The sequence below is a fragment of the Phaenicophaeus curvirostris genome, chromosome 19 (assembly GCF_032191515.1).
Source record: "Phaenicophaeus curvirostris isolate KB17595 chromosome 19, BPBGC_Pcur_1.0, whole genome shotgun sequence".
NCBI lineage: Eukaryota > Metazoa > Chordata > Aves > Cuculiformes > Cuculidae > Phaenicophaeus > Phaenicophaeus curvirostris.
The window spans coordinates 10,908,114-10,932,837 of record NC_091410.1 but is presented as its reverse complement, the minus strand read 5'-3'; the positions used below and the strand labels follow the sequence as shown (position 1 = coordinate 10,932,837).

The following is a 24,724-nucleotide window of genomic DNA, read 5'->3' as shown; positions in this document are numbered from 1 at the left end:
CCATGTTTAACCGTGGTTATGCAAGACACCGCTGCCAAACCATGTTTTCCTCCGTATGTGGCTTGACAGAACATTGTGTTTAACCTCAGACTAGATGGGATAAAACACAGTTCTCTGTCAGGACTACAAATTCCTATTTCTGTCTGCACCTAAACTCTATCCGTCGCTCCTGGCTGTGGTTATTTCCATCGTGTGGACAGGTGGGACATTTTCAAGGGGACATAGAAGCCTAAAATCTTGATCTTTTTAACCTGAATTAGGTTCTTAACTCAGGTGGCAGCTTTGAATGTAGGCACCTAAACCATTTAAACACTTTTTAAAGTGCTTTCTAGTCCCTGAAGCCACTGGTTATTCTGTGATTCTAAGCAGAGCCCTTGCAGTGGTTTGTTCATCAGCTTGGTCCAAATTTGTTCATGCTCAGATATTGTCCCTGCTAAAAGAAGACTCTGTTTGCTAACGAGTGTTACATATGTGTTCAAAACATTTTGTAGTGCCCTGCACGTGGGTTAATGTGTAACAGGGCTCTCGGTTCAGCATCTCTGAAAGATATCAGCCCGTGGCTTTCTCATATGGAGCAGGAGAACGGGGACCCAGCTCCATCCCGTGCAGTCCATGTATGGAAAAGCTCGAGCGCTGATGGTCTGTAGTGCAGCTCCCCAATATAATGGTGTAATAATTAACAACAGCCTCTGTGGTTATATGGCACCCTCCATCCAAGAGTCTCCTGACACTTTACAAGCCTGTTACCCTCAGATGTGTGATGCTGAGTTCAAGAGCCCCATCTTGATAGATGGTCTCCTCGGGGCAGATTTGTGGCATGGAAGATTTGTTGTTCGTGCTTTGACACGTCGGTTTGAGAATTCAGATCCGTGTTTCTGCTAGGTGCCAAGAGGCAGGAGCTGTTGAGAGGGCTGCTGCAGAGCTCACACTGCATGGGCCAAGGCCCGAGCGGTGCTTTGTCGGCATCTCTATTGTTGACTCTAAATCTGGCCCTGCTCAGCTGCAGGAAAGAGCCTGCGATAGATAACGCTATCTGTGCTCTCACCCTGATGAATAATTAGCCATCGGTACACGGAGCCAAGTGCGATGCCTTCTTCTGGGTGGAGCCTTCTTGAGGTGGTGTGATTTTGGGGCTCCTCCAGGACAGCGCAGAGCAACCCCCGAGCATCCTAACGAGCCCCCTAATGAGCTTTGTTCGGGGGCTGCAAGCACAGCTGCTGTAGGGACAGCTGGGAGACGCACGGAGCTCCTGGGCCCTCCATATGGATGCTCTTGACCTCTGAGGCCTCCAAAACTCCATGTGGCTGCTGAGGACACTGGAAAAGGTCAACCCCCTCTCCACATCCCCAACAAAAGGAGGGGTTTGGTAGATGTGGCCAGGACCAAGCAGTGAAGGGGTCTTGGAGGGAGCTGGAGGCAGGAGGAAGCGCTGGTTTTCAAGGGGGTGTGGATTTGCAACATGGCAAAATTCACTTGTAAAGGCAGGTTGGACAAAGCCAGCTACCGCATTTGCAGCCGCCTCTGGGTGCCCAGTAAATGGAGCCAGACGGGTCAAATGGGGCTCGGATCCAGCCACCGCCACCCCAGCAAAAGGCTCTTGCCGCTCGCCCGGGCGCAGGGTGACTTTGAACCCCCTCCCCATCCCCAGCAGCTTTGTTATCGGTGCTATTGTGGGGCCGGCGGAGCCAATCCCCGCCAGCCCCGATTCAAAGTCCAGGTGCCAACCAACTTGAACTCTCCAGCATCCCCGCCGTGAAGCAATTATTCCCTCAGACTCATTCATTGTTCTCATTACACCATAAATTGTGAATGAATTAAACATGCACTTACCACTATGCACCACAGCTGTCAAGGAAAATAACACACAAATATCGCATGGGGCTGGACCCTGCTCCCACTCCTCTCCCAGGAAGGTTTGCGGCTCGCCGGGAAGGAGGCGGCGGCAGCCAAGCTCGCTGGAGCTGGTATTTTCTTTATGGTGAGGCCAAATCTCTGTTCTCACTTAGAGCAGCGCAGGGCAGGACTATCTCCACTGGATTTTGTGTTTCAATTGAGTTCTTTTTCCTTCTGGGTGCGTTTACATCACTGTTGTGCAGTGGGCAGCCTGGCTCCTGAGCTTTCCGAGATCCCAGTTTGACCATATCTTACTTGAGGCACAACTCCTTGGGGCAGTAACTCCTGCCGTGGATGGAAGAGAACAAAGCAGGTTTGGATTTGTGCTGATAGGGTCAAACCCAATAGAAGCCACTGGTGCCTGGGCCAGAGCTCCCCCAGCCCCACCGCTGGGATGCTGAGCTCGCTGCCCTGAGCAGCCCAGCCCACGCTGGAGGATTTCATTGTATGTGACCCATAGCTGGCAAGGGAAGCTGTAAAAGAAAGGTAATTCCCAGCACCCAGCTTCGTCTTACAGCGCTATATTCATGTATGTACTTTCCCAACAAGAAGCATGGGCGTTCACTTATTTATTTTCTAATCTCTGCTCCATGTCCACGGAGCTCATAGAGTTGGGGACAATCTCCTAGCGTGTCGGCAGATAAACTCCCTGATTGTCCAAAGAGGGGACGTGGAACTTGCGGCTACCTTGGGGTACAACGTGGGGATTCACCAGACAGGATTACAGAGGGGGCTTTTCTTCTGAGAGCGGGAGCTGGAAGTTTGTCTGCATTTCTTCTCTTGCACCGCATCTCCAAGGAGGTTTTCACTTTCTAAGAAGGATGTTACCCACTGAGCTATTCATAGTAGTTAAATGAGAAAAGGGGTTAATAAAATACATGGTAGAAAAAAAGAAAATAAGATTAGAAGGACTGTTGTTTTGGCTGTGAGGCCTTCTGAGGGCTGTGGAGAGAGGGGGGAAAAAGGAACAAGATTATTATTTTCTTTTCTCTAGCTCAAAGAACTTCATGGCCAGAATACCACCACTAATCCCATTTTCTTTCTAACAAGTATTTTATCAACACCTCTTTCTTTTTTCCCCCCTCTGTTCTCCTTCCCCGAGTCTCTACACTGACATACAATTAGCTGTATTAAAATTAAAGTTTTGGCTACGTGGTATCTGCTCTGCAGAAGCATTAGTGGGGCTCGCAGGAGCTGGAGACCCCCGAGACTCTGTGCACATCTCCCCACGCACACGCAGTCGTTGCACTTCTGGGCACCTGGTTTTTCTTGCCAACCACAGGAAAGTATCTTTTACAGCCGTTCAGCGCCGTTTGGCAGAGGATCAGATAGCAGCTCCACTGAAAGCAAACAGCCGCCTTTCCGAGGGAGTAAATATTTCGCAACGTGTTACTTCAGTGTTATTTATTATGAACATATTTTCCCTTTTATCCAGGGATTTGCCAACTCTTCAGAGTCACAAAAAAACTCGCCGCGGCCTCACAAAGGGTGGCTGCACCTCTCCTACCTCCCTGCCATTTCAGGAGGAACCCAGGGAGGTTGCACCCAGCCCTGGCTCCCCTCTGGAAGATGTTTTGCAGGAGCCTGGGATCACTCCGTGTTCTCTTATAGGCAAGGGACACCTGAGATGGGAGTTTTGGTTTAAGCAGCGGGCCATGTATCAGGTTAAGGACAAGCCCCAGTACACACATGGCACAGCATTCCAGGGTGAGAGAGGAGGTTTTGGGGTAATACATTAGAGGAATGGGTTAAACACAGGGAGGAGATTTGCTCTCTCTTTTTATCTGCCTCCTCTCTTAAACCTGATGGAGGGAGAAAAGGGAAGATATTGTGTAGTGCTGGAGGAGGAGTGGGTGGGGGAACCATCAAGGTGAGACCCAGGAGAAGACAATTTATCTTGGGTGGGGCAGAAAATGAATTAAAGCCTTAAAAGAACATGATTGATCTTCATTAGCCTGTGACTCCTGTCTGGCTGTGGGAAGCTGCTGCTTCATGGAGGTATGATGGGCCTGGGGTGGTGAGGGGTCCTGCAGCTCCAGGCGCTTCTCCTCTGGAGACACCATTGTTTGGTGACATCTTTTTTTCCCTTCTCTTAAGGATTAAGGAAGCTGGTCCCCTTCTCTGCAAGGTTTGCCAGGGTCTGGAGGAGAACTCAACATAGGGCTTGGTCACCTGCAGGTGCAGCAGTAGCAGCTCTCAGGGCTTCAAGCACCAGTGCAGCCTCTGCTCGGGTCAATCCCAGTCCCTTGGGAGCTAAAAGTCCCTGCGTGTTTATCAGGTGCAGGGAGCAGAGCAATGGTGTGTGCTCAGCCACCTCCACTGTGCTGCAGAGGGATGTAGACCTTGTATAGCAAAGCCATCTTCTCTAGGGTATTTGACAACTGCAAAAATAAAAAATTAAGTAAGTAATAATCATAATGCAAGAGGGTAAATTACTGCAATCACCCCCATCCTGCAGCACGGGGCTCTGTGGGATGAATCTGAGCTCCCCACGACAGAGCTGGCTGGGTTTCCAGCGGCTGAGGAGGCTCCCCAAGTGCTGGGCTGTGCCCTGGCCGTCTCCGGGCAGGCTGTCTAGCGAAAGCATTATTACAGCAGCACCGAGAACTTGAAAGTGTTTCTTTATTCCTTCATTACCTTCTTACGTTACCTCCTCTTACCTGAGTATCCAGGTGCTGATAATTGGCCAAACACCAGAGCAGCTGGAGCTGGAGTAAGCGGCTCAGCCCCAGCCTTGGGATTTCTGCGAGGACAGGAGTCTTAGTCCTCCTGGGCTCATGCATGAAGGGCTCTGGAGGTAAAGGAACGATGACCCACAGGGGCTCTGGTGTATGACAAAGCCATCTTGGGGTGTTCCTATTTGTTTCTAATCCTTCTTGGCGCTTGTCCTCACTAGAAAATTAGACCATGTTGGAACATGACTTTGCTTCACCGTATTAATTACTAGGATGATTAAGATAGGTCAGCAGTTAAGTGTAGACGGGCATGGTCATGTTCAAGGTAACGTCAGATGATGGGAGTTAATCCTGCTATTCCAATAAGATTCACTCGGGACCGGGCAGCGTAATTAGGACCAACTGAATATTTTTTAGTCAAATTTGGATTTTCATGGGAAATTAAATTTTCTGCAAATAGAGAGGAGTTCCTAATTCATATTTTTCTTCCTTCACATTGCAAAGCTGAAACTCCAGGTCTCATTTCAGCCACAACTGTGTAAATTCTGAATTGCAGCAGCGATCCATGGTAGATGTCCTTGCATGAGATGCCCGACACTGCCATTTCTTAGCCACGTGTGTGCTCCCCTGCTCCCCCACGCTTTCCTTGTCCAACTACAAAGCCCAGCCTTTGGTGGAAGAGGCAGTCCAGGTCTATAGAAAAGCACAGAGCATGAGACAGAGAGACCACAGCTTCCATGTTGTACTGCAATCAAAAAAAAAAACAACAGCTGCTTGGTTGTAGTATAGGGTTTATCGGGATTGTTTTAAAAGTCAGCCAGGTTTTCTACAGGGAACCATTCCTGCTACTCTTTCTCAACTGGCTCAGTGCACAAAGACCAGCAGGACCCTATTTAACCAGCAAATGACTGCCCAGTCCAGGCTGCAGCAGTGTGAGCATCCTCCTAGGGCACATCAACAGCCAGCCGTGCCATCCCTTGCTCCGTGATGCTCGGTGATCCACATCTTGCTGCACAGCTCTTTGAGGTTTCCTCATCCCAGATGTGGCATTTGAAGTCCCTGGCTGGTGTCACCTCTTTCACCAGACCTGGTCTGGACCCATGGTGGCACGAGCCTGCTCCGCAGCCACCTCTTGCAGAGCAAGGCTCCCGTGGGTGCGTTCCTTTGCATCCCATGGAAGCTGTCATTAGAGTTTCTCAATCGATGCTTTCTCGTTAGTGACTGGGGCCAGTGAGAGCTTTGAATGAAGGTGGAGCCAAGCCAGAAAAAGATGCTGTCCTGAAAAATTGTAATGAAAGCAATAATGGTTGGGTCCTTGAACAATGCCTGCATATGACAGTTGTTGTCTGGAGGCTACCTTAATTACAAAACAGTGTTCTCAGCCTCAGGCTTCATGGTCTTGGTGCCTTTACTCTGTCTTGAGCAATATTTTATTGCTATTGTCTTCAACCTGTTCCATATTAAGTTCAGAGTATCTGAAAATTATATGAAATATAGGTTTGTTTTCTATTCTTTTCGCACAAATTTCTTGTATTTGGGTTTTGGTTTTTTTTTATCAGGCTATGAAAGCCTAAAGCTGGGATTATCTAAAGGATTATAGGAGAATTAGGCACCCAAAGCCAATTGATTTTTCACTGAATTAGCCAAGTGCATTTGGAGGGCTGGAGACGTTGGTCTCCACTTATGGTTTCAGGTCTACCTTGTACCTTCTCTATAAAAAGATCTCAGCACCTCTCCAGGTGGCCTTAAAAAGGTGCCAAAGCAGGAGTAGTCAGTAAAAACTACAGGTACGAGAAGGTAGACGTGGCCCTGAGACATTAAACTGCCTTTGAAAAATCTCCTTCTGACTCCCTTAGGCTCTTTTGAAAACGCCACTCTAAGTTACCGTCAATTTTGATAATTAAGCACTGATTTAATTTTAGAGTAACAATAATTGTCAACATTTTCCAACCCAAGCACCTTAAATTAGACACGCAGATCCAAACGTTGGCGCAGGATCAAAGCGAAGCGGTGTGATTTTTTCGGAGATGCTGAGCACATGCAGCTCTTGCTCGACGGTGTGGTAGGTTGTGCTCAGGACTTCAGAAAACCAGGCCATTTGGACTTGATCCCCTGCCAAAGTCGGTGTGCTCAACATGCATTTCAACACCTTGCTTTAGGCACCTTGGATTAAAAAAAAAAAAATAGAATTGGCTGGGAGTATTGCACCAATTTTCTCCTGGTGGAGTGAAAGTGGAGGTTGGCTGCTTTTCCAGGGGGAAAGTGCTGGGTCGCACAGCGTGTGACAAGGGATGCCATCGGTTTCCTTGCTGATAGTGAGCAGGCAAGACCAAGACAGCAGCCAGGTTAATTCCCTGACCCCTCTCCCCTAGCCTGCATTCCTCCGAGAAGGGATTCCTGTCTCCTGCAGTGGATTTGTGGTGGGGTTGGGCAACTTGGGGGTGGCTGAGGACCTTACAGGGGCCAGTGGGATGCAGGTGGCTGAGATGATGCTGCTCCCGGGCGAGGGCAGAGACCCCCTTGCTGGAGCATCCTATGCAAGATGGGAAGGAATTGCCTGTATCCTGACCTACGTCTCCTGGTGCCACTTGCTTTGGGGTGGAGGATAATTCTAGGGGCCAGGGAGGGCAGTGAGACCCCAGTGTAGGGGACCCATCCTGTCCCAACTGGGTGAGGTGATGCTGGACATCAAAGCTGCGATTAAGCCAATACTTTAATCGTATCTCAGTGCCTCATTACTCGTCCCGAGCCTTTGATGAGGGCTTCACCTCTCTGTGCTCTCCCCAATCCCAGCCCCACCCTGAATTAGTGCTTTTGCTTTATTTTTAGCAGTGATTTGGAAATTGCTGGGGCTCCTTTTTTCTTTCTTTCTTTCATTCCCCCCTTTTTCCCCCCTCTTTCCAGTTTTGGTTTGTTTTTTTTTTTAAGGATCATGTCCAGCTCAGTGTCCCTCCCAGCCCCTCCAAACCCCCAGCCAGCCGTTAAGGGAACATTCACACCTATTTTCCTTGCCTCGTCTCCCCTTTATTCTTATGAAGCTCTCATTGATTATTGCCCTTAAATTCCTCAGTCCGGTCATAGATAAAAGGATAACCACTTCAAAGCAAAGTGTTAAGAGTTTAACCTCGAGCTAAAAGAGTGGACAACAAGGTAATTGAGGGTAATAACTGATCACAGACCTACTTTCAAAGGCACATGCAAGCCTCACTTTCAGATGGCTTTAATTTTATTAACATTTGTAGCAGCTCTAGATGCTTTTGAATCATTACAAACTTCAAAGCTTGAGGTAACACTCCAAATGGAGAACCTGACACCAGGTTTTCTGTTCAGACCCACATCATATTGATAGGCTCTGTTGCAAGCATGTAACATCTCTTCTCAAACTATAAAAACCTAGATGAAAAAAAATATTGCCAATAGAGAAGATCAAAGCCTGAACCTCCCTTTGAATGATCCCAATGAAGTCAAAACAGAAAACAACATGGAAAAAAAATGTATCTATATTGTTCCAACTATCCTTGTCCATATTTAAACTTGTCTGCTGAGGTGGATGGATGATTCTCCCTGAGTTTTAGCAAACTATTCGGCTAATCATCTGTTTTTCTTTGGGCATTTGGAGCTGGCCCTTTTGCTGTCCATGTATGAAGTGTTTAAACCCAAGAATTTGGGAACAGCACATAAAGGAACAGCCTTGACTCAGCTGGGAGGGGAGCCACGTGAGGTAAACTTAAAAAAAATATGCTTATAAACTGAAAACACATGATCTAAAATAAAAATGATAAAAGCACGCAGGAGTCCTCCACCTCCAGCCCTTTATAGCTGAAGAAAAAGAAGTCATCTGTAGACATTGAGCTGGTTTATAGCTGAATGAGTCTCATCCTCCTGTGTCAGCAGGATGTCATAGAATAGTTTGGGTTGGAAGGGACCTTAAAGATCATCTCGTTCCAGCCCCCTTGCCATGTCCTCATGGTTTGGCTTTGCCAGGGCAGCTGCAGCCATGCTGCTCCTCTGCCTTTGCCCCAGTGCAACCATTCCTGGTCTGCCCGGTGAATCAGACTGAGGAATTGATCCAGGGTATAAATAGCCTTTTTTTCTTTGTCTATTTTTTTGTGCGGGGGAGGGTTATTTTTAACTGGGTGAGTTCCCTGAGCTAATGTGTGAAGCATTCACAATGATGGGGATGGCCCAAGGAAACTGGGCTGTCCCAGCTACCAAAAAAGATATCCCAGCTCCCCTCTGCAGAAAAGCTGCTGCCACTTCAGGCTGGTCTCAAGGCTCCATGCAACTTCAAGTAGTCTGGGAGAACTTCCCCAGCTGCTTCAGCCCCTCCATAAGATCATCAGAAATAAAATTACTTAGATTTTTTTTTTTTATTATTACTGGTTGGTAGTGGTGTACTGCAGGTTTTATACTGGTGTAATCCTTTCCTCCTGCTTTGCACCGGTGTAAGAGCGGAGTAAAGTGTTAGGCAGGTTATTTTTCTTTATTGCACTCCAGGACAAAGGGCTGGGTTAGAGTCTAGGACATTGAACAGGGTCTCAGCTGCTGAACTGGGCTGTTCCAGTGGTCCCCCCACAACAGCCCAACCTTGCTCAAAACACTCCAACTGCTCCAGCTTGGAAGCGCAGAGTCAAACCCTCAGCAGCTCTGAAGCACGGTGGCTTTACTAAAACTGTGGAAGGCGAAGGCTTGATGCTGATTAACCCCAGGTATCTGGCCCACAGGTTTTTGTCATTTTTACGTGCAGCCACGCGTGACAGATCAACATTTCCAGTGTTGTGTGGTGTCAGGTGTATCACATAAGCGTCTCATTATCTGTGTTCACTTCAACAGCAGATGTGAACGTGCATAAGCTTGTAGAAACTGCATACTTTTAAATGTATTAAATAACTTGGGTTTTAGCCTGCACCGATATTACATTCTTCATGAACTGAAATCAATTTAATATAAGCTGTTCTCTCTGTTCTCATGTTAGGTATGTGCCTGTGTAATGAAATGACAATGGTATATTAGTTAAAGCTATGGAATTTATGTTATTGTCCAAAGTTATGGCTAGAATAATAAGCGGTCATATCAGCATTTCTGTTGTGCTTTTAATGTGTCTATTATCAGTTGAACAGACAGGATAAATGGGACCCGGCACTAAAACATATGTTAAATGCCCAAGGCAAGCCCTGCCTTGCAGACCTGGGTCTGTACAAAACGTGCTCAGAAATTGCTGCCTCTTGCCACTTGGTTTGTGTCTCTGCCCACCGAAGCTGCTGCCCGTGCCGTGCTATCCCTGTATGTGCATCTCACCAGTACATCTTCCATGCTTAGCCAGACCGTGGAGCAGGAGGTGCCCCATTTCCCTGAGAGCTGACCAGCATCCCCAATTCACTGCAGCGGGAGAGACACACCAGGGTAGTGGTCTTGTTTGATTTAACCAACCAGGCATGGGATGGGGATCATGGTCACTTCCACTGTTGCAAAACTTTTTCCACAATGCCATTTCTAAGCAAAACCTGTTCATGTGTGATTAAGATGATAGAAGTGTTCCCCTTTCAGCTTGCAAGGGGTGTGTGTGGAAGCTCTCACTCACCTTAATGGGAGTTAAATGCAGAGAGGTAAATAGACCCATAAAGATATTGCTAATAAAGCCCTCAGAACCACTATTTTTCATAGATTTGAAGTACTGCAGCACTGTAGCGTTCCTGTAACCCTCACAACCTGACTCTGCATTAGCTATGGAGGGATTTCAGCTTTTACTGCTTTCAGGAGTTTCTCGAGCTTCCCCCAGGTGGAAATGTTCCCATTACAACACAAACTCATCTCAAAAAGAAGCAACTGGGTCTTACTAGGTGACAAGCAACCTCCTGCTCCCCTTGGTGCCTCCTGCCATGACCACCATTCCCTATTAGGGACTCCCACTGCATCATCACTAATGAGCTGATCTGCATATTTTATTAGAAGATCTCAGAGTGAAACATGGGACACATGGGAGGGAACATGCTGGCCTTTTCCAGTGTAATAATAGCAAGATAGGAACTGCTTCAGTCCCCAGAGGACCCTCATGGGGATGGGCTTCAGTCCCCAGAGAACCCCATGAACTGGAAGGACTCTTGAAGGAACAGGAGGACCAAGGGGAATGGTCATCCTGCCAAATGCTACGGGAAAGGAGGGAGGGAGTTGTCAGCAGTGATGTGAAAGGGCTAGGAATATGCTCTCAAGAGAAGAGATTCATTTTCAAAGGAAAAAAAAAAAAGTGTCTTAATTTCATCCGTGTTGGGAAAAGAGGGAGAAGCTCATAACCTTGTTTGAGTGGGGACTGAAGAAATAGAATAGGGTCTAATAGCACTTCAGTTTCTCCTGAACTTCAGTGATGCGATGAGGTTCCCAATGCCCCCAGTTTCTTACAGGGAGAAAGGATTCTGTTTAAGTGATTCCCAGGCTTCTGCAAAAGGATTAGAAAGCATAAATAGAAAAAGGAGAAAAGATTAAAGTAATATTTTGATGATCTTTTCCATAGCATGATGATTTCTGCTGAAAAGAAAGTAATTAATGACTTAAAGAAACACATGTCTAAATGGCTGTGTTTTGGATTTAGTCTGGAGAGGGGTTGACCTCCTACTTACGGAGTTTCCCCTGCATTTAATGAAAAGGGGAAACATGTCAATATAAATTGTTTAACCTTTCTTGAAAGGATTACAGTGGATGTTGTGCACAATCTGATACTCAATGAAAGTACCATCCAGATATTTGCTTGACGACAGATATATTTCTGGAAGTTGCTGCCTCTCTAGAGGACAAGGGCTGGCAGTGGAGAGTATGTTGTGCCCCAAAAGCACAATGATTTTTTTTCTGGTTCTAGTTCTAGAAAATTATATCAAGAATTATGTAAGTGCTCCTGACGTGGAGGGGCAGGTTTGATGGCCACTCAATTGCTGATTCGAGCAAAAGTTTACATGAAATGCAGCCTTTAGGGCTTTTCCTTTGTTTCAAGGCAATGAGGTAGAGCTTGGTACTCAGCTTGTCTCCACCAACATGCTAGTGGTAGCTTTAGTGAAGGAGGAATCTGCCTTCTGGTTCCTCTCCAGTTATTGTCCCCTCTGGTAGATACCGGAGATTTCTTCTCAGTGGTGCTCCCATCATTGATGGGGCTTAGATATGGGCCTTGGCTGTGCAACTCTTTATGTACAGAAAACTGCAGGGATTTGGGGCCAGGTCTGCACCTGAGGACCTGACAGACAATACGAGGACGAGGCTTTTTCCATGCAAAGTGTCTTTCTTCCAGTCTGCATGTCCCACCTGGAAATACAGGCATCCTTAGGAAAAAATGAAAATACCTGGTTTGCAGCTTCAGTTCAGGTCCAGCTTGTGAGAGACACATCATCCAGCTCCTGACAGTGCTGTGAGGGCTAGAGTCTCATACCTTTCACTATCCCCCCCTGATGCTGAGAATTGAACCGACAGGCAGAAACAAACCAAAACAGCTATAATTTTAGGGTATTCAGCTTTGACAGCACACCTAGAAATAACTGTGCATAAAGGGTTTGTGGTTTGTTTGGTTTTTTTTTTTCTCCTGGAGGTGAAGAGTTTTATTTGACTTTGTGATCTAAAAGTTTTCCACTAGTCAGGAAAGCCTATTCACTCATAACTCTTGTCTCTCCTCCTGCTTTTTCCATTATCATCATCCTTTAAGGGCTGTGTGGATCGGGTTGTTCGGGGTGCTGCTCTATGTGTGGGATACCCAGTAGCAGGCAGGGGCCAAACCACACTGCACCCGGCGGGCGAGCACCCTGCTGCATAGGAAGGGTTAAATTTCATGCCGCAGCTGCAAAGCCCAATTTCTTTATTTCCTGTTAATGACATTATTGCCTACATAAAACCATTGAAACATGTTTCTTTCATTTGTTTAATTTCAAATTCTGAGCACACTAGCTGGAAACTATGTTTAATAGTTAAACTCAAAACATTTGGATTTCCTTTCCTCGCTGAGATTTGCAGGGAGTACACTTCAGACTTAGTTGAGTTTTTAAGTAACCGTTTTTACACAGCTATAGAAGCCAGCCAGAAAACAAAAAGGATTATATTGCAGAATCAAATCACATCAGTTCAGGCTAGGAACACATCATATATTTCACTTCCTCCGCAGTCATGCCAAGATACCATCAGATCTTACTCGTCACCAAGCTGGCTGTGTTCTCTTCCAGGAGCCTTTGCAGAATGAGAGCCAGCACACCCTGCTTGCTCTGTGCATGCAGAAGGACTTCCCTGAGCATGCATGGAAAAAATGTTCCTGTTTCCATGAAAAAAAATAGGATGGAATCTACTTCCAGGCCTTGCTAGTACTGATGCTCCCATCACTTCCCCATGTTTCTCCAACATCCTCCTGCTGAACCTCACATGCCAGGTTCTTGCTGCCAACAGTTCTCGGGGCAAGGGCAAAGTGGGAGCACAGAGTAGGAAGGATGAGTGCATGTGTCGGTGCATCTGAACCATATGAATTTTGAAGGGAAGTTCTTAAATCTGAACACATAGAGATCCAAGCTGCCAGAGACACCTTATCTGTTGATGCTTTTAGCAAACTGCCACAAACTCTGCAAGGAGCAGAGGGGATTTAGCCCTCTCAGGGTGATGGACACCTACAAGCAGTTGTTGTGTAAAGCTTGACTGCTGGCAAGATAGAGTGTCTAAAAGTCACTTCATAAGCACTCGTGGGATTAATGCATGGAGAACTCCAATGGAAAATGGGCTTCAGAACCACTTTAGATTCAGATTCTCCTTGGCATGTGTATATGAAGCAAATCCAGAATCAATATCGTGCCTAGCAGAAGCAGTGAGTAGAGATGGAGCAAGGAGGAATGTGGCCCTGAACAGACTTTTAAGGAGTTTCTGCCTGGGCCTGACAAGAGGACCACACTCACTGCTGCTCCCATGGCATCACAGCAGTGCTTAATGTTCCATCAAAAAATACATGTTTGACTAAAATATTTTAATAGGACTTCAATGTTAACTTCAAGGATGAAATCTGGGCTTTGTATTGCTCAGCTTCTTGAACTAGAGAGTACAGAACACGGCTCCATCCCCTACCTGTGGTTCCTGCACCCATTACTCCATCCCAGGGGCTCAAATCCAGGCAAGCCGTTGCCCATCAGAGGTGTTGTAGACCTGGTAGCCTACCGGTTACTTAAACAAAAAGCTAGTAGGGAAAAGCGATATCTCATTTGTGCGTAATGAGGAAGGGGTTGTGGAAAAAATAAATCATGGGAAGTTGGTCATTAATATCTTCATTTGCCTTTTTTTGCCCCCACCCTCTTTTCAATCGCTATTCCATGCAGGTGAAGGAAGCAGTTCAGAAATGTTAATAGATAGCAAAGTGCTTATGTGTTTTATCAGCTCTCATAGAATGGTTAATGCTGATACGGTTCCCCTTTTAAGCCTAAAAAATCTGGCCAAGCGTGTGCAGATAGCAGGGAGTGCGCTGAACAAAACATCAAGGAAAAAAGTCTCTAGGGGGGAATGGAAATGTTAAAAGGATTATAGGAAAAGAAAATGTATCAGACTTATCTGGCAATACTCGCTAACAAAAGTATGTCGGTTTATGAAATGAACTTCAAATCCCATAAAACTAATTGTGTGTTTTCTTGTCTTATTTTTTAGTATCTCTGGCAGTGCTTTTTTTCCCCACTGCAAAAGCGTGTCTGCATGCGGATAATGCTCTGTGCTTGCAGTATATGGAGAGATTACACAGCCGATCGGTTTTATACCTCTTAAACTAATGATGTTAAACTAGTTCATAAAAAAAAAAAAAAGAAGAATAACTTCAAAGGTTCACATGTGGGTTGCAAACCTCTCATGTCTTCTGTATACAGGGCCTTCCTCTTATTTTGATCAAGACTGTTCCCAGCACTTCTGTTGAAATACTTGCAAGCCTTTGATCTTGTTATCAACATGACCACCAGTGAGAGCACCACCGCTCGCTGAGCGTATGACAGAGCCGGTGACGTCAGTCACCGTCTTTGACTAACACCGCTTCTGGGTTTAGATTGTACAGTCGCACGGGTCCTCCTTGGACCGCACTTATGACTCTTCCTGCTGGAATAATGATTTATATCCCAAGATCTCAGCCCACCATGGCTATGCATTTTGCCAAGGTGGGAAGAGTAAATATCACTGCTTGTTCTTGCTCAGCCAGGGAAGGGGAGGCAAAGGGATGGAGTGGGGAGCGGCGAAGGGAGAGGCTGCACAGGCTGGGGGTGGATTTGGCCCCAGGTGGGTGCCCATGAGGTGTGCATGGAGAGGAGGGAGCTCAAGATGCTTGTTTTCTCTTTCCTCCACGTCTTTGTGATCTTACAGTAGTTTTAGCAGAGGAAGCCCCTTTGAGGTGTATTAGTACAATTGGTGTCAGGCAGGCTCTGACCTGAGTGGCAGGGGTTGGATGGGGTTTGGTTGGCACCTCTTGGCTTCATCAGTGCTTTGATGGTGCCCACAAGGAAGGTGCATCCCAGCCTTAAAAGTCTCCCTGTATGCAGTACACTGACTTTGACCTCCAGTACAGGACTTGTAGTTAATGAAAAGTGCAATGTTAAATTTGGGTAAAACTGTTCTTATTGCTGAGGCTCTTAGGTTTGATTACACTCCTCGTACCCCTGTCATCTCCACAAAGGACAAACAGAACAGCCTGGTGTAGTCCTCATAGCCTCAACACGCCTGGCATTTGACCTAGTTTTCTGCTGGAACACAACAACCTGGAAACATCTTTTCTGGAGCAAGACATCAGCAAAATATCTATTTTGTGGGCAAAGAAAGGAGGCACGGAGCCAGATGGTTTGGGTGCAGTTAGGACAAGATGGGGTGTTGTGTTATAAGCCCAGTGAGCGTGGACTGGCGTATCTGTCAACGCTGCACAAGAGCGATGTCTTAGACCAGCATTTGAGTCCTTAATCATTTCCCACTGGTGTTTTCTTTCCTATTCTTTTTTTTTCCTACCTACTTTGAAAAAGCTCTCTCAAAAAAAGCAAAAAAAAAAAGAAATTAATTTCTTTACTATGTAGCTTCCCTGTGAACTGACTCTTTTCATCTAAAATTATTCTGTTTTGGTGCCACAATCTGACTTCAAGCTTCTTTGTGTTGCCTGTGAATGTGATAAACAGCAGCAGCCAGTGAGGACAGGATGCATTTGGCCTTTGCAACAGCACCATGAGGGCATTAGCATGGCTGGGTGATGCTACTTTATACAGCTTTTTGCAGTCATTTGCTCACACATCTACTGAATTTTTATCTAAAATGCAGAAAGGCTAACAAATAAAATACAAATAGTTAATTTTCCTTCTGCTCAGCCTGGGAATTCACATTCAAGTTTAGACTGGAAAATCAGAAAGAAATTCAAAGATACTCTGCTTTCTTGATGACTGCAGCTGCTACCTGAACACAGAGATTCCCTGTAGATCTGTGAACAAGGACTTCCAGAAACTGATAAAGATGAAGAAAACTCTGGAAGACCTTCTTGTACCTGCCACCGCCTGCCTAGTTCATCAGCTTACTTTTAAATCTCAGGCACTACGTGACTCTTCCCTGTGGGCAGGAGGAGAAAATAGACTCCCTGACTGGACATGCAGAAAATGAATGGGGCCACCGCAGCTTTGGGGAGGACAAACTGCTCCACGGGCACTTCCACACAAAGTCATGTCCTCAGGGGCTTGCCCTCCTCTGATATTATTCCCAAAGCATCCCTTTTTGGTGACTGTAATAAAAGGGACAGTGGGCTAGATAGGTCTTTGGGTGGGCTGCTCTTACGCACATGCAATCCCAAAAAGTGCAGTAAATTAAGTACCTGGCTGAGTTACTCAATTGCTTGGTGCACTCCCAGGGCATTGGTGCAGGGTGGTATTATTGCACAATTCAATTTTCATGAAATATAATGAATGATGCTTAATGAGACTTTCTTCCAAAGTGGAAAAGTCCAAGGTTTTCAGCCTCCACTATAACGACTTAATTTTCTGTGCTGTAGTAGCAAATGGGACTCGGAGAGCTTTTTGTGCCAACATCATTTCAAAACAAGTTCAACATGTGAGTAGGAAGAGGTGATGAATCCTCTTCTGGTGGTTGGAGGTCCTGGGCTGGAGGTGCCTTCACTGTCACCATCATACTTGGCATCATCAGCAAAAAAAGTATTAGTAATTCTAATAATTCATAACTGCTTATTGTGCCTAGAAATGGCTTTTACTGCTCAGCTTGTGTGTTTGGCAGAAAATTTACTTTCTGTGCCCAATGGTAGCCATTCCCAGGCCTGAAAAATATGGAATTGGGCAGCAACAACAAATTTACCCACATGTCATTTCATAGTATTAGACCAGCTGACCAGCCCAGGCACCTAGCAATGTGCATGGTGAGCTCCTTGCTGCTGTGCTTGTCTCTCAGACGGGTTCAGCCATCCTGGAGCTGATGAAATTGCAGCATCAAAGGATGGCACATCCAGGGCCACTGCAACACTTGGCCTTTTTGGTGTTTTCTTGTCATCTTGGTGGAGACAGTGGTCTCCTAGAGGAGAGGAAGAAACAAGAAGCTCTTTGGGAGTGGTGTGGAGCAAAGTTTAGCGATGTTGCAAACCAGTTGCTTTTCCAGTGGTGCATAAAGAGAAGACAAATTAGATGGGAAGGGAGAGGCACCAGTTTATGGCCACAACTCTGGTTTCTGTCCTCCCATTTAGGGTCAGGTTGAGCCCCTGGAGCCAGAGTTGGGCCAGCGCGGCAGCTCCTGGGTGGTCATCGTTCCCTTGGGGTTTCATTGCTGGGTCCTCCCTTGCTGTAGAGAGGTGGGATGCTGGCAGGACAGGAGGGAGCTGGATGAGGCTGCTGGGGAGGAACCTCGGTGGTGGCAGTGGGGTCTGTCTCGGCTCTGTTCGTTGCTGTGGGTGTTTGTGCTGGCTGGCAGGGGCCAGAGATGGTCTGGGGAGACTGGGCAGTACATGTGCCCTTGCAGGGCACAGACATAAGGAGAAGGGCTGGTCTGATGTCTCATGCCATTATGTTTCTTGGGAGATGCCATAAACAGTGTCCAAACACCCCAAAAATGGAAGGTGCCATTCTTTCAGTCAGAGTCATCCCACACACATCCCCTGCCCAGCTACCATCACCTTTCTCGCCCCATAAGCACACACGCAGCAGGCTCAGCAGTTGAGGGGAAGCGGGTTCATTTCCCAAAGCTTTTTCCTAGAGCAAGGGGGAACACGAGATACTGAGCCCAGGTGCAAGGAGACATGGTTCTCCTTAGGCAGTGGTAGCCACGGTGGTCCCCAGGGGCTGGAGGAGTTGGGGGTCTGGCACACAGTCTGCTGCTTTCGTGTGGAGGTGTTTTCAAGAGAGGGGCTTGATTCCAGAGTCTTCGCTCAGGGATATGGTAGAGAGAATCCACTTAGGGCCCCTGGAAGGACTTGCAATCTAGGAATTGATAAAAATGATAAAAATAAAGCAGAGCTTGACTTCAAAAGCTCAGCCTGCTGTGACGTTACCCTCATCGCACTCCACTACCTTGTTTTTAGTGCATGATGCTCGGATGCGTTTGCTGCACTCTGGAAAGAGGAAAATGGAGCTGCAGGGCCAAAGTGGGCGATGAGAAGGTGCAGGGCAGAGTCCAGCCCTGCTCTGCTACCCGGGGCCATTGCGGGCTACCCCTGCTAGGAACCACTGAGCCCCACTTGAAGCAGGGCAGGGAGGAGGTACCTTGGATCTGGGGGGGGCAGGTTTGGGGGCCAATCCCTAATTAAAACCTTTTGTATGAAGTTAAAAAAAACCCCAACCCTCCATTTCGTGTCTGTTTAATATTTAACAGATGGAGGGGGGGGAAGCTACGAAGCAACTGCAGCCGGGGTTCTGCTGGTGTGCCAGTTCTATTGCAATCAGATATTGTTTAATTAGGATGCAGAGCTCAATGTGCTTTTGGATTATTTATTTAAAAGAAAAAATATGGGGGAGTTGTCCCGTTTTCTGCATGAGATGGAAACTTTTCCTGAAGTTTTCATGCCTGGGAGCACCCTCCCACCCTGCAGTCCCTGGGCTGGATGGGGGGGAGAGGCAGTGAGGTGGGTGGAATGGGACAGACTGGGGAAGAACAGGGTGGAATGGAACAGAATGGGGTGGAACTACCTGAAAGGAGGTTGTGGAGAGGAGGGAGCTGGGCTCTTCTCCCAGGTGACAGGGGACAGGACGAGAGGGAATGGCCTCAAGCTCCACCAGGGGAGGTTCAGGCTGGACATTAGGAAAAAATTTTTCACAGAAAGGGTCATTGGGCAGTGTCCGAGGCTGCCCAGGGAGGGGGTTGAGTCCCCTTCCCTGGAGGGGTTTAAGGGACGGGTGGACGAGGCGCTGAGGGACATGGGTTAGTGATTGATGGGAATGGTTGGACTCGATGATCCGAGGGGTCTCTTCCAACCTGGTGATTCTCTGATTCTTTGAATGGGACTGGAGAGGGTGGAATGGGACGGGATGGGACAGAACGGGTAAGAACTGGGATGGAAGGGGTCGGGAGAGGGTGGAAGGGGCGGAATGGGGCGGCTGCTCCTTTAAGGGGGGGCGGGAGGAGCGGCGCCTGCCGATCGCTTCCCTTTGATAAGGTCCTGGCAACTCCGTAGCCGCACCGGGATGCCACGAGAAGAGGGCCAAAAGAAAAAAAATAATAGTAAAAAAAATTAAAAAAAAAAAATCCTTCCCCCTTCAGTATAATCATTACGTTTTCCTCGCGAATAGTGAAACCGGCCCCTTCTTTTTCCTAGCGTGACGCTTTTTCACTCCTGGCGCAGGGGGATGGGGAGCGCGGGGGGTGCTCGGCGTGCTTCTTTTTCTCCTCGATTTTTAAATCGCTTTAATTTCGGAAAGGGTGGTTTTTTATTTTTTTTTTTCCCCCCCTTAGGTTGGTGCATCCGAGCGCTATCGCCCTTGCAGGACCGCGCTGCGCTTTGCAGGGCAGGGAGAGCCCGGGGGGGGGGGGGGCGGGGGAGGCGCCGCCGCTTTTGTATTTAAAATAAATAAAATAAATAACCGGGGGAGGGAGAAGAGGAGGAGGAGGGAGGTGCGGAGCAACAGCAAAGCGGGCTCCTTCCCCTCGCAGCTTTCCCCCCTCCCTCTCCCGATGCTCCTCTCCGATGCGGTTGCACCGCCGGGGAGAGGAGGAGGAGGAGGAGGAGGAGGAGGAGGAGGAAGGACAGACGGACGGACGGACGGACAGCGGGGGGAGCGGGGCCGCGGGTTTGCAGCGAGCTCGGGTTCCGCGGTGAGTGGCAACTTCGGGGTCCAGCGGCTGCGCTCCTGCAAACCCCCCTCTTTTTTTTTTTTTTCCTTCTTTAATTATTTTTTTCCCCCCCAAAATACACCCTTTTTTTTTTTTTTTTTTTGTAAATCTATTTTTGGGGATTTTTTTTTTTTTTTTGCTGTTGCAAAAGGGGCTCGGAGGATCCAAGTCGCTCCGGACTTTTCCTCCAGCTCCCACCTCTCCTCCCAGCCCCGTCGCCATTTCTGGAGCAGGTTTGGATGAGGAGGATGAGGAGGATTAGGATTATTTTGCACGCAGGGCAGTGCCCCCACCATCTCCCGACCCCCCCCCCCCCCCTTTCCCTCCTCCCCGAGCCGCATTCGGTGGCTCCAGGGGGGACAAGGGGCTCCCCCCTTGCTCGGGATGCCCCGCTGCGGGCAGGTACGGCCACCGCTCCTCATCCCCCCTCCTCCCTCTCTCTTTTTGGGGGTGTCCTCTGCTTTAGTGCCCCCACAAAGCTGTTCTGGGGGATGCGGAGCGCTCCGCGCGGAGGAGGAGGAGGGTGTGGGAATGGAAACCAGATGCCTGGAGATATTGGGGGGGGGGGGGGGTGTCAGGCTGTGCCCCCCCTTGCTCCCCTCCCAGCCCACCGAGAGCCGCGATGGGGCAGGCGATGGAGCCGCGCTGCCCCCCTGCCTTTCTCCTCCCTTCTCCTCCCTCCCTCCCCCTTTTTTTTTTTTTTTTTTTTGACTGTGAAGAGTTGAAAAGCCTGTTTACTTTTTGTCTTTGATGTTGGGAGGATCTGGTTTTGATTAGATCAATACTCCTTTTTTCTCTCTCTCTTCCCCCCCCCCCCCATCCCCACCTCCTCCTCCCCCTTTTTTTTTTTTTTCCCTTTGCAGAGAGGAGGCTCAGAGGATCCCCTGCTGACTCCAGGCAGAGGAAGGCAGAGGCTCAGGCAGCTCCTGGAAGCGCTGGGAGCCCCTCTCCCCACCGGGCTCCGGAGCCATGAGCAGCGCTGTGCTCCTCGCCCACCTCCCAGACCCCAGCAGCAGCTTCAGAGAAGACGCTCCCCGACCTCCCGTCCCGGGAGAGGAAGGAGAAGCACCATGTCCTCAGCTCCCCAGCTCGTTCCTTCCCAAAAGCCAAAGCTTCAAGGCCATGCCGGTGCCTCCTGCCCCCAGGAGGAATGAGAACGGGCTCGGGGAGCCCGAAGGCAGCGCATCCCCAGACTCCCCTCTGGCCAGATGGACCAAATCCTTGCATTCCTTGCTGGGAGATCAAGATGGTGCCTACCTATTTCGGACCTTCCTGGAAAGGGAAAAATGCGTGGATACCTTAGACTTTTGGTTTGCCTGCAATGGCTTCAGGCAGATGGACCTTAAGGATACCAAAACTTTAAGAGTAGCCAAAGCGATCTACAAAAGGTACATCGAGAACAACAGCATCGTCTCCAAGCAGCTCAAGCCTGCTACCAAGACCTACATAAGGGATAGCATCAAGAAGCAGCAGATAGATTCTATCATGTTTGATCAGGCGCAGACTGAGATTCAGACTGTGATGGAGGAAAATGCTTACCAGATGTTTTTAACTTCTGATATATACCTCGAATACGTAAGGAGTGGAGGAGAGAATCCCGCGTACATGAGCAGCAATGGACTGGGGAGCTTAAAAGTTGTCTGTGGCTATCTCCCGACCTTGAATGAAGAAGAGGAATGGAGCTATGTAGACTTTAAAAACAAACTCTTGCCTTCGGTAGTTGGACTATCCAGCAAGACGTTGAGGGTTACGGCAAATGTCAGAGCTACGGAAACGATCGAGAACGGATACAGGTAAGGGAACCCCTGGAAAATGGGCTTTGTTTTAACTTTGAGGACTTGGAGCGTGCTTTTCAGAAGGCTGTTGGTGGCTGCTGTGCCAGGGAGCTAGGAGCAGGGATGCTTCCCTCCACCTCCAAGCACTGGAATTTGGGGGGTGTTGGCTGGGTTTGGTTGGTTTTTTTTCCGCTGTGCAGGAGAAAACAAGGTACTGTGCTCTTAAGCCCTATTGGCTCTTTCAGTTCTCTTATAGATCAAAAACTTCAGAGCAACTATGTCCTCCGGACATACGTTAATTATTGGTTCAGCTTTCAAACGTATTAAGAGCTGTAGTAGAGTAGATCATAGAGACGCATGAATAATGTAGCCTACTAGTTCCCCAGCTCCTCCATCAACCAGTGTTTTAACTATGTTGGTTATGTGGGAAGCAATTGTGTGGTCATGGAGGAGGAAATGTATGCACGTATTACATCAAACTTCGCAACTCGCACAGAATCTGCTTTTATTATGACCGCGCGTGTGTGTGATCTGCAGCCTCTCCCATCGTGTTGGGTGTTGGTGTCATGTCAAATCCATTTAGGGTGGCTTTGAGCCAATGCATACAGGAGGACACTTAAAATTGAGTACTTAAGGTAGGGGAGGCATTCCAGGTGTAGAGTAATAGTAGATCTTTGGTGCTCCCCTGTAGATCTTTGGTGCTCCCCTGTTGGCTGTGCGCTCCAAGCTCATTAAAATGTGGTTGTGTCTAATGGCAGCTCCAGAAGATGCAGAGTGTTTGTTGTGTGGTGGCAGGGTCTTCATGTGCCCCTGCCTTGGGATGCGTCTGCGTCGCTGAACCCTTCTCTTTTGTTGGAAATGTTGATGGCACCGCGGTGTGAGGGTGAAGAAAGTAAGAGCCATTTCCAAGTGAAGGGGGGGATGGGAAAGAGAGGCTCTGATGAGCAAATGATGAGTTGTATAATCCTCTGAAAATGTATTCTTTCCTCTCCCCACCCTTGCCATAAATTGTGGATTGCTGAATCAGGGCTGAGAGGAGAGGGCTCCACTGGCAGATGCGAGCTCTCCTCTGCTGGCCCAGGAGGCTGGGGTTTGGGATGGTGAGTGTTTGACATCTCCTTTACAGGAATTTTGAGAGTGTGTCGGATTCAGGGACATCAAAGGGCATGGGGCTTCTCCTGGGGAGGCTTTGCTGGAGCGCGCCCTCCTCCCATGGAGAACTTCCAGCTGTGCTGGGCATGCCGGTGCCCAGCCATGGGGAGCTGGGAGGGTCCTCTCCTGCCTGCAAGGATGCTGCAAAGCCGGAGGCCTCTTTGGTCCTTTCCTGTTGGCCCTCCCTGCCAGCAGAGGGGTGATGGGCGTGGGTGCAAACAGGAGGGTTGTGTTCTGTCCTGGCGTGGTGGCCTCTGGTCCTCTCCTGCTGGGGGGCTGTGGGAGGGGGCACTTGCTGGCAGCTGGTCTGTGGAGGACTGGGGGTTTGGGATCCTCGTCTCCTGCTGAATGTTACTGTCTGAGCATCTGCTGTTCTCCAGAACTTGGTTTGAACTGCTGCCCTTCGCTTGCTTTCCAGGAGGGGGATGTTTGATGCTTTTATCTCTCAGCCTTTGTTGGTATTCAGTGCTGGAAGGGCTTGGCTGTAATGTTCTACCAGAGCTGCAGGCCCTGCTGAAAACCCACATGTGCCTTGTCCAGGAGAGCTCTCACAGAATGGTGGCTGCTTGCTTGATTAGTGCTGGTTCCCCCTCCCTGCCTTTTTTTTCCCTTTTCTTTTTTTTTTTTGTCCGGGGATTAATGCTGCTTGCTCCTCACATGTCAGATCTGCCCTCCTAGGACATTAGGTGGTTCATTTTGCTTTGATCCCCTTCTGTTGAATTTCCAGGAGCTTTTGCTCTCCATGGGGCCAAGAGATCTCAATGCAAAGCGAGGGAGGTCAAGCTGAGATGCTTCTCAATTCCTCCCTGAGCTATCCGTTTGTGAAGCCACTTGTGCGTGCATGTGGTAGAAGCTGATGAGCATATGGATGGGTTATCTCTCATCACTCAGCGTTTAGGATTGCGCTTAGGATTGGAACTGAAGCTTGCACAAAGTCTCTCCTGGTGAGTGGCCAAACCACACCTCCCTCCTCGTGTGTGTGATGGAATTAAAGAATTTCTGCTCAGCAGCGTTATGGTTTTGAAGGGCTGTGCAGGCTCTTGCCACTCGCTTCGGTGGGTTTCAATGCGATTATACCAGCGAAAGCCAGGAGCGCTGGGCTGAGCACACCTGATGGCAGGAGCACAGCAGTCTCGGGCCAGCCTGGTATTTGGACAGGAGACCACCTGGAAATCCCAGGGCATGGAGTCACGGCCAAAACCACGGCAAACCAGAGACCACAGAAACCGTTCAAGCTGAAAGACTTTGGCCCCAGGATCAGTGATGGACAGGAACAGAAGTCAAGTGAAAACAGAGTTTGTGCCTGGCTGCAGAGCAGGGATATGCATGCAAACTGCTGGTCTTATATTTGGAGCTCTAATACAGGGAATATTTTAAATGTAGAACCTCCCTCTTGTCCTTCAAAGAGACTCCCCTCCCCTGTAGGTTGTGCTGTGGTTAAAACTGGCCTCCCTGCGCTGTGCTGGACCTGGCCCCATGCTCCAGGAATTCCAGCTATTATTTATATGCGCTTCTAAATTTATCACGCAGGGGTTTGTGTACACAGAGAGTGCTTCTTCCTTTGCAGTGCCGCTGCGGAGCGTGTTGTTCAGTCCAAGGTGGACTCATCTGCCTCCCATTAAGCTCTAGCATCAGTGGGGCTGGCCTTGCTTTGGGAAGGCTGGGGCTTGCAGATGGCCTTGTGCCGGCTCCCAGTGCTTCCTGGCCTTTGAATGGACCCGCCGGTGGAGCTCCTTGTGTGTGTGAAGTTATTGGAACCAAGTTTGGCTTCAATTATCAAAGTAAATGATGCCATTGTAAAGCTATGCTTGAAACAGTGTTCTACAATTAGAGCATGGAAGTTGTGGTTAACATAGTTTTGTTAAAATACACATTTTTTTTCAGGTTTGTGCATGTGTGCTTCCTTTATTTATTTTTTTTTTAACCCGTCTTTGCCCAGTGATGTTTGTCCCAAGAAAATAC

At 48.3% G+C, this 24,724-nt stretch overlaps 1 protein-coding gene across 4 annotated transcripts in view; it reads left to right on the top strand.

Annotated features, from left to right (window-relative positions):
* AXIN2 (axin 2) overlaps positions 1-24,724 on the top strand; it is a 51,397-nt gene that overhangs the window by 7,633 nt on the left and 19,040 nt on the right. For 2 of the 4 annotated variants that reach the window (XM_069872767.1, XM_069872764.1), the window contains exons 1-2: positions 19,664-19,817; positions 20,699-21,628. In XM_069872767.1, coding sequence (XP_069728868.1) covers positions 20,805-21,628 — 824 coding nt within the window. In that variant the 5' untranslated portion in view covers positions 19,664-19,817; positions 20,699-20,804. Of the gene's footprint in view, positions 1-19,663; positions 19,818-20,018; positions 20,069-20,698; positions 21,629-24,724 lie in introns of those variants that run through there. The other 2 variants (XM_069872765.1, XM_069872766.1) reach the window with 2 other exon arrangements.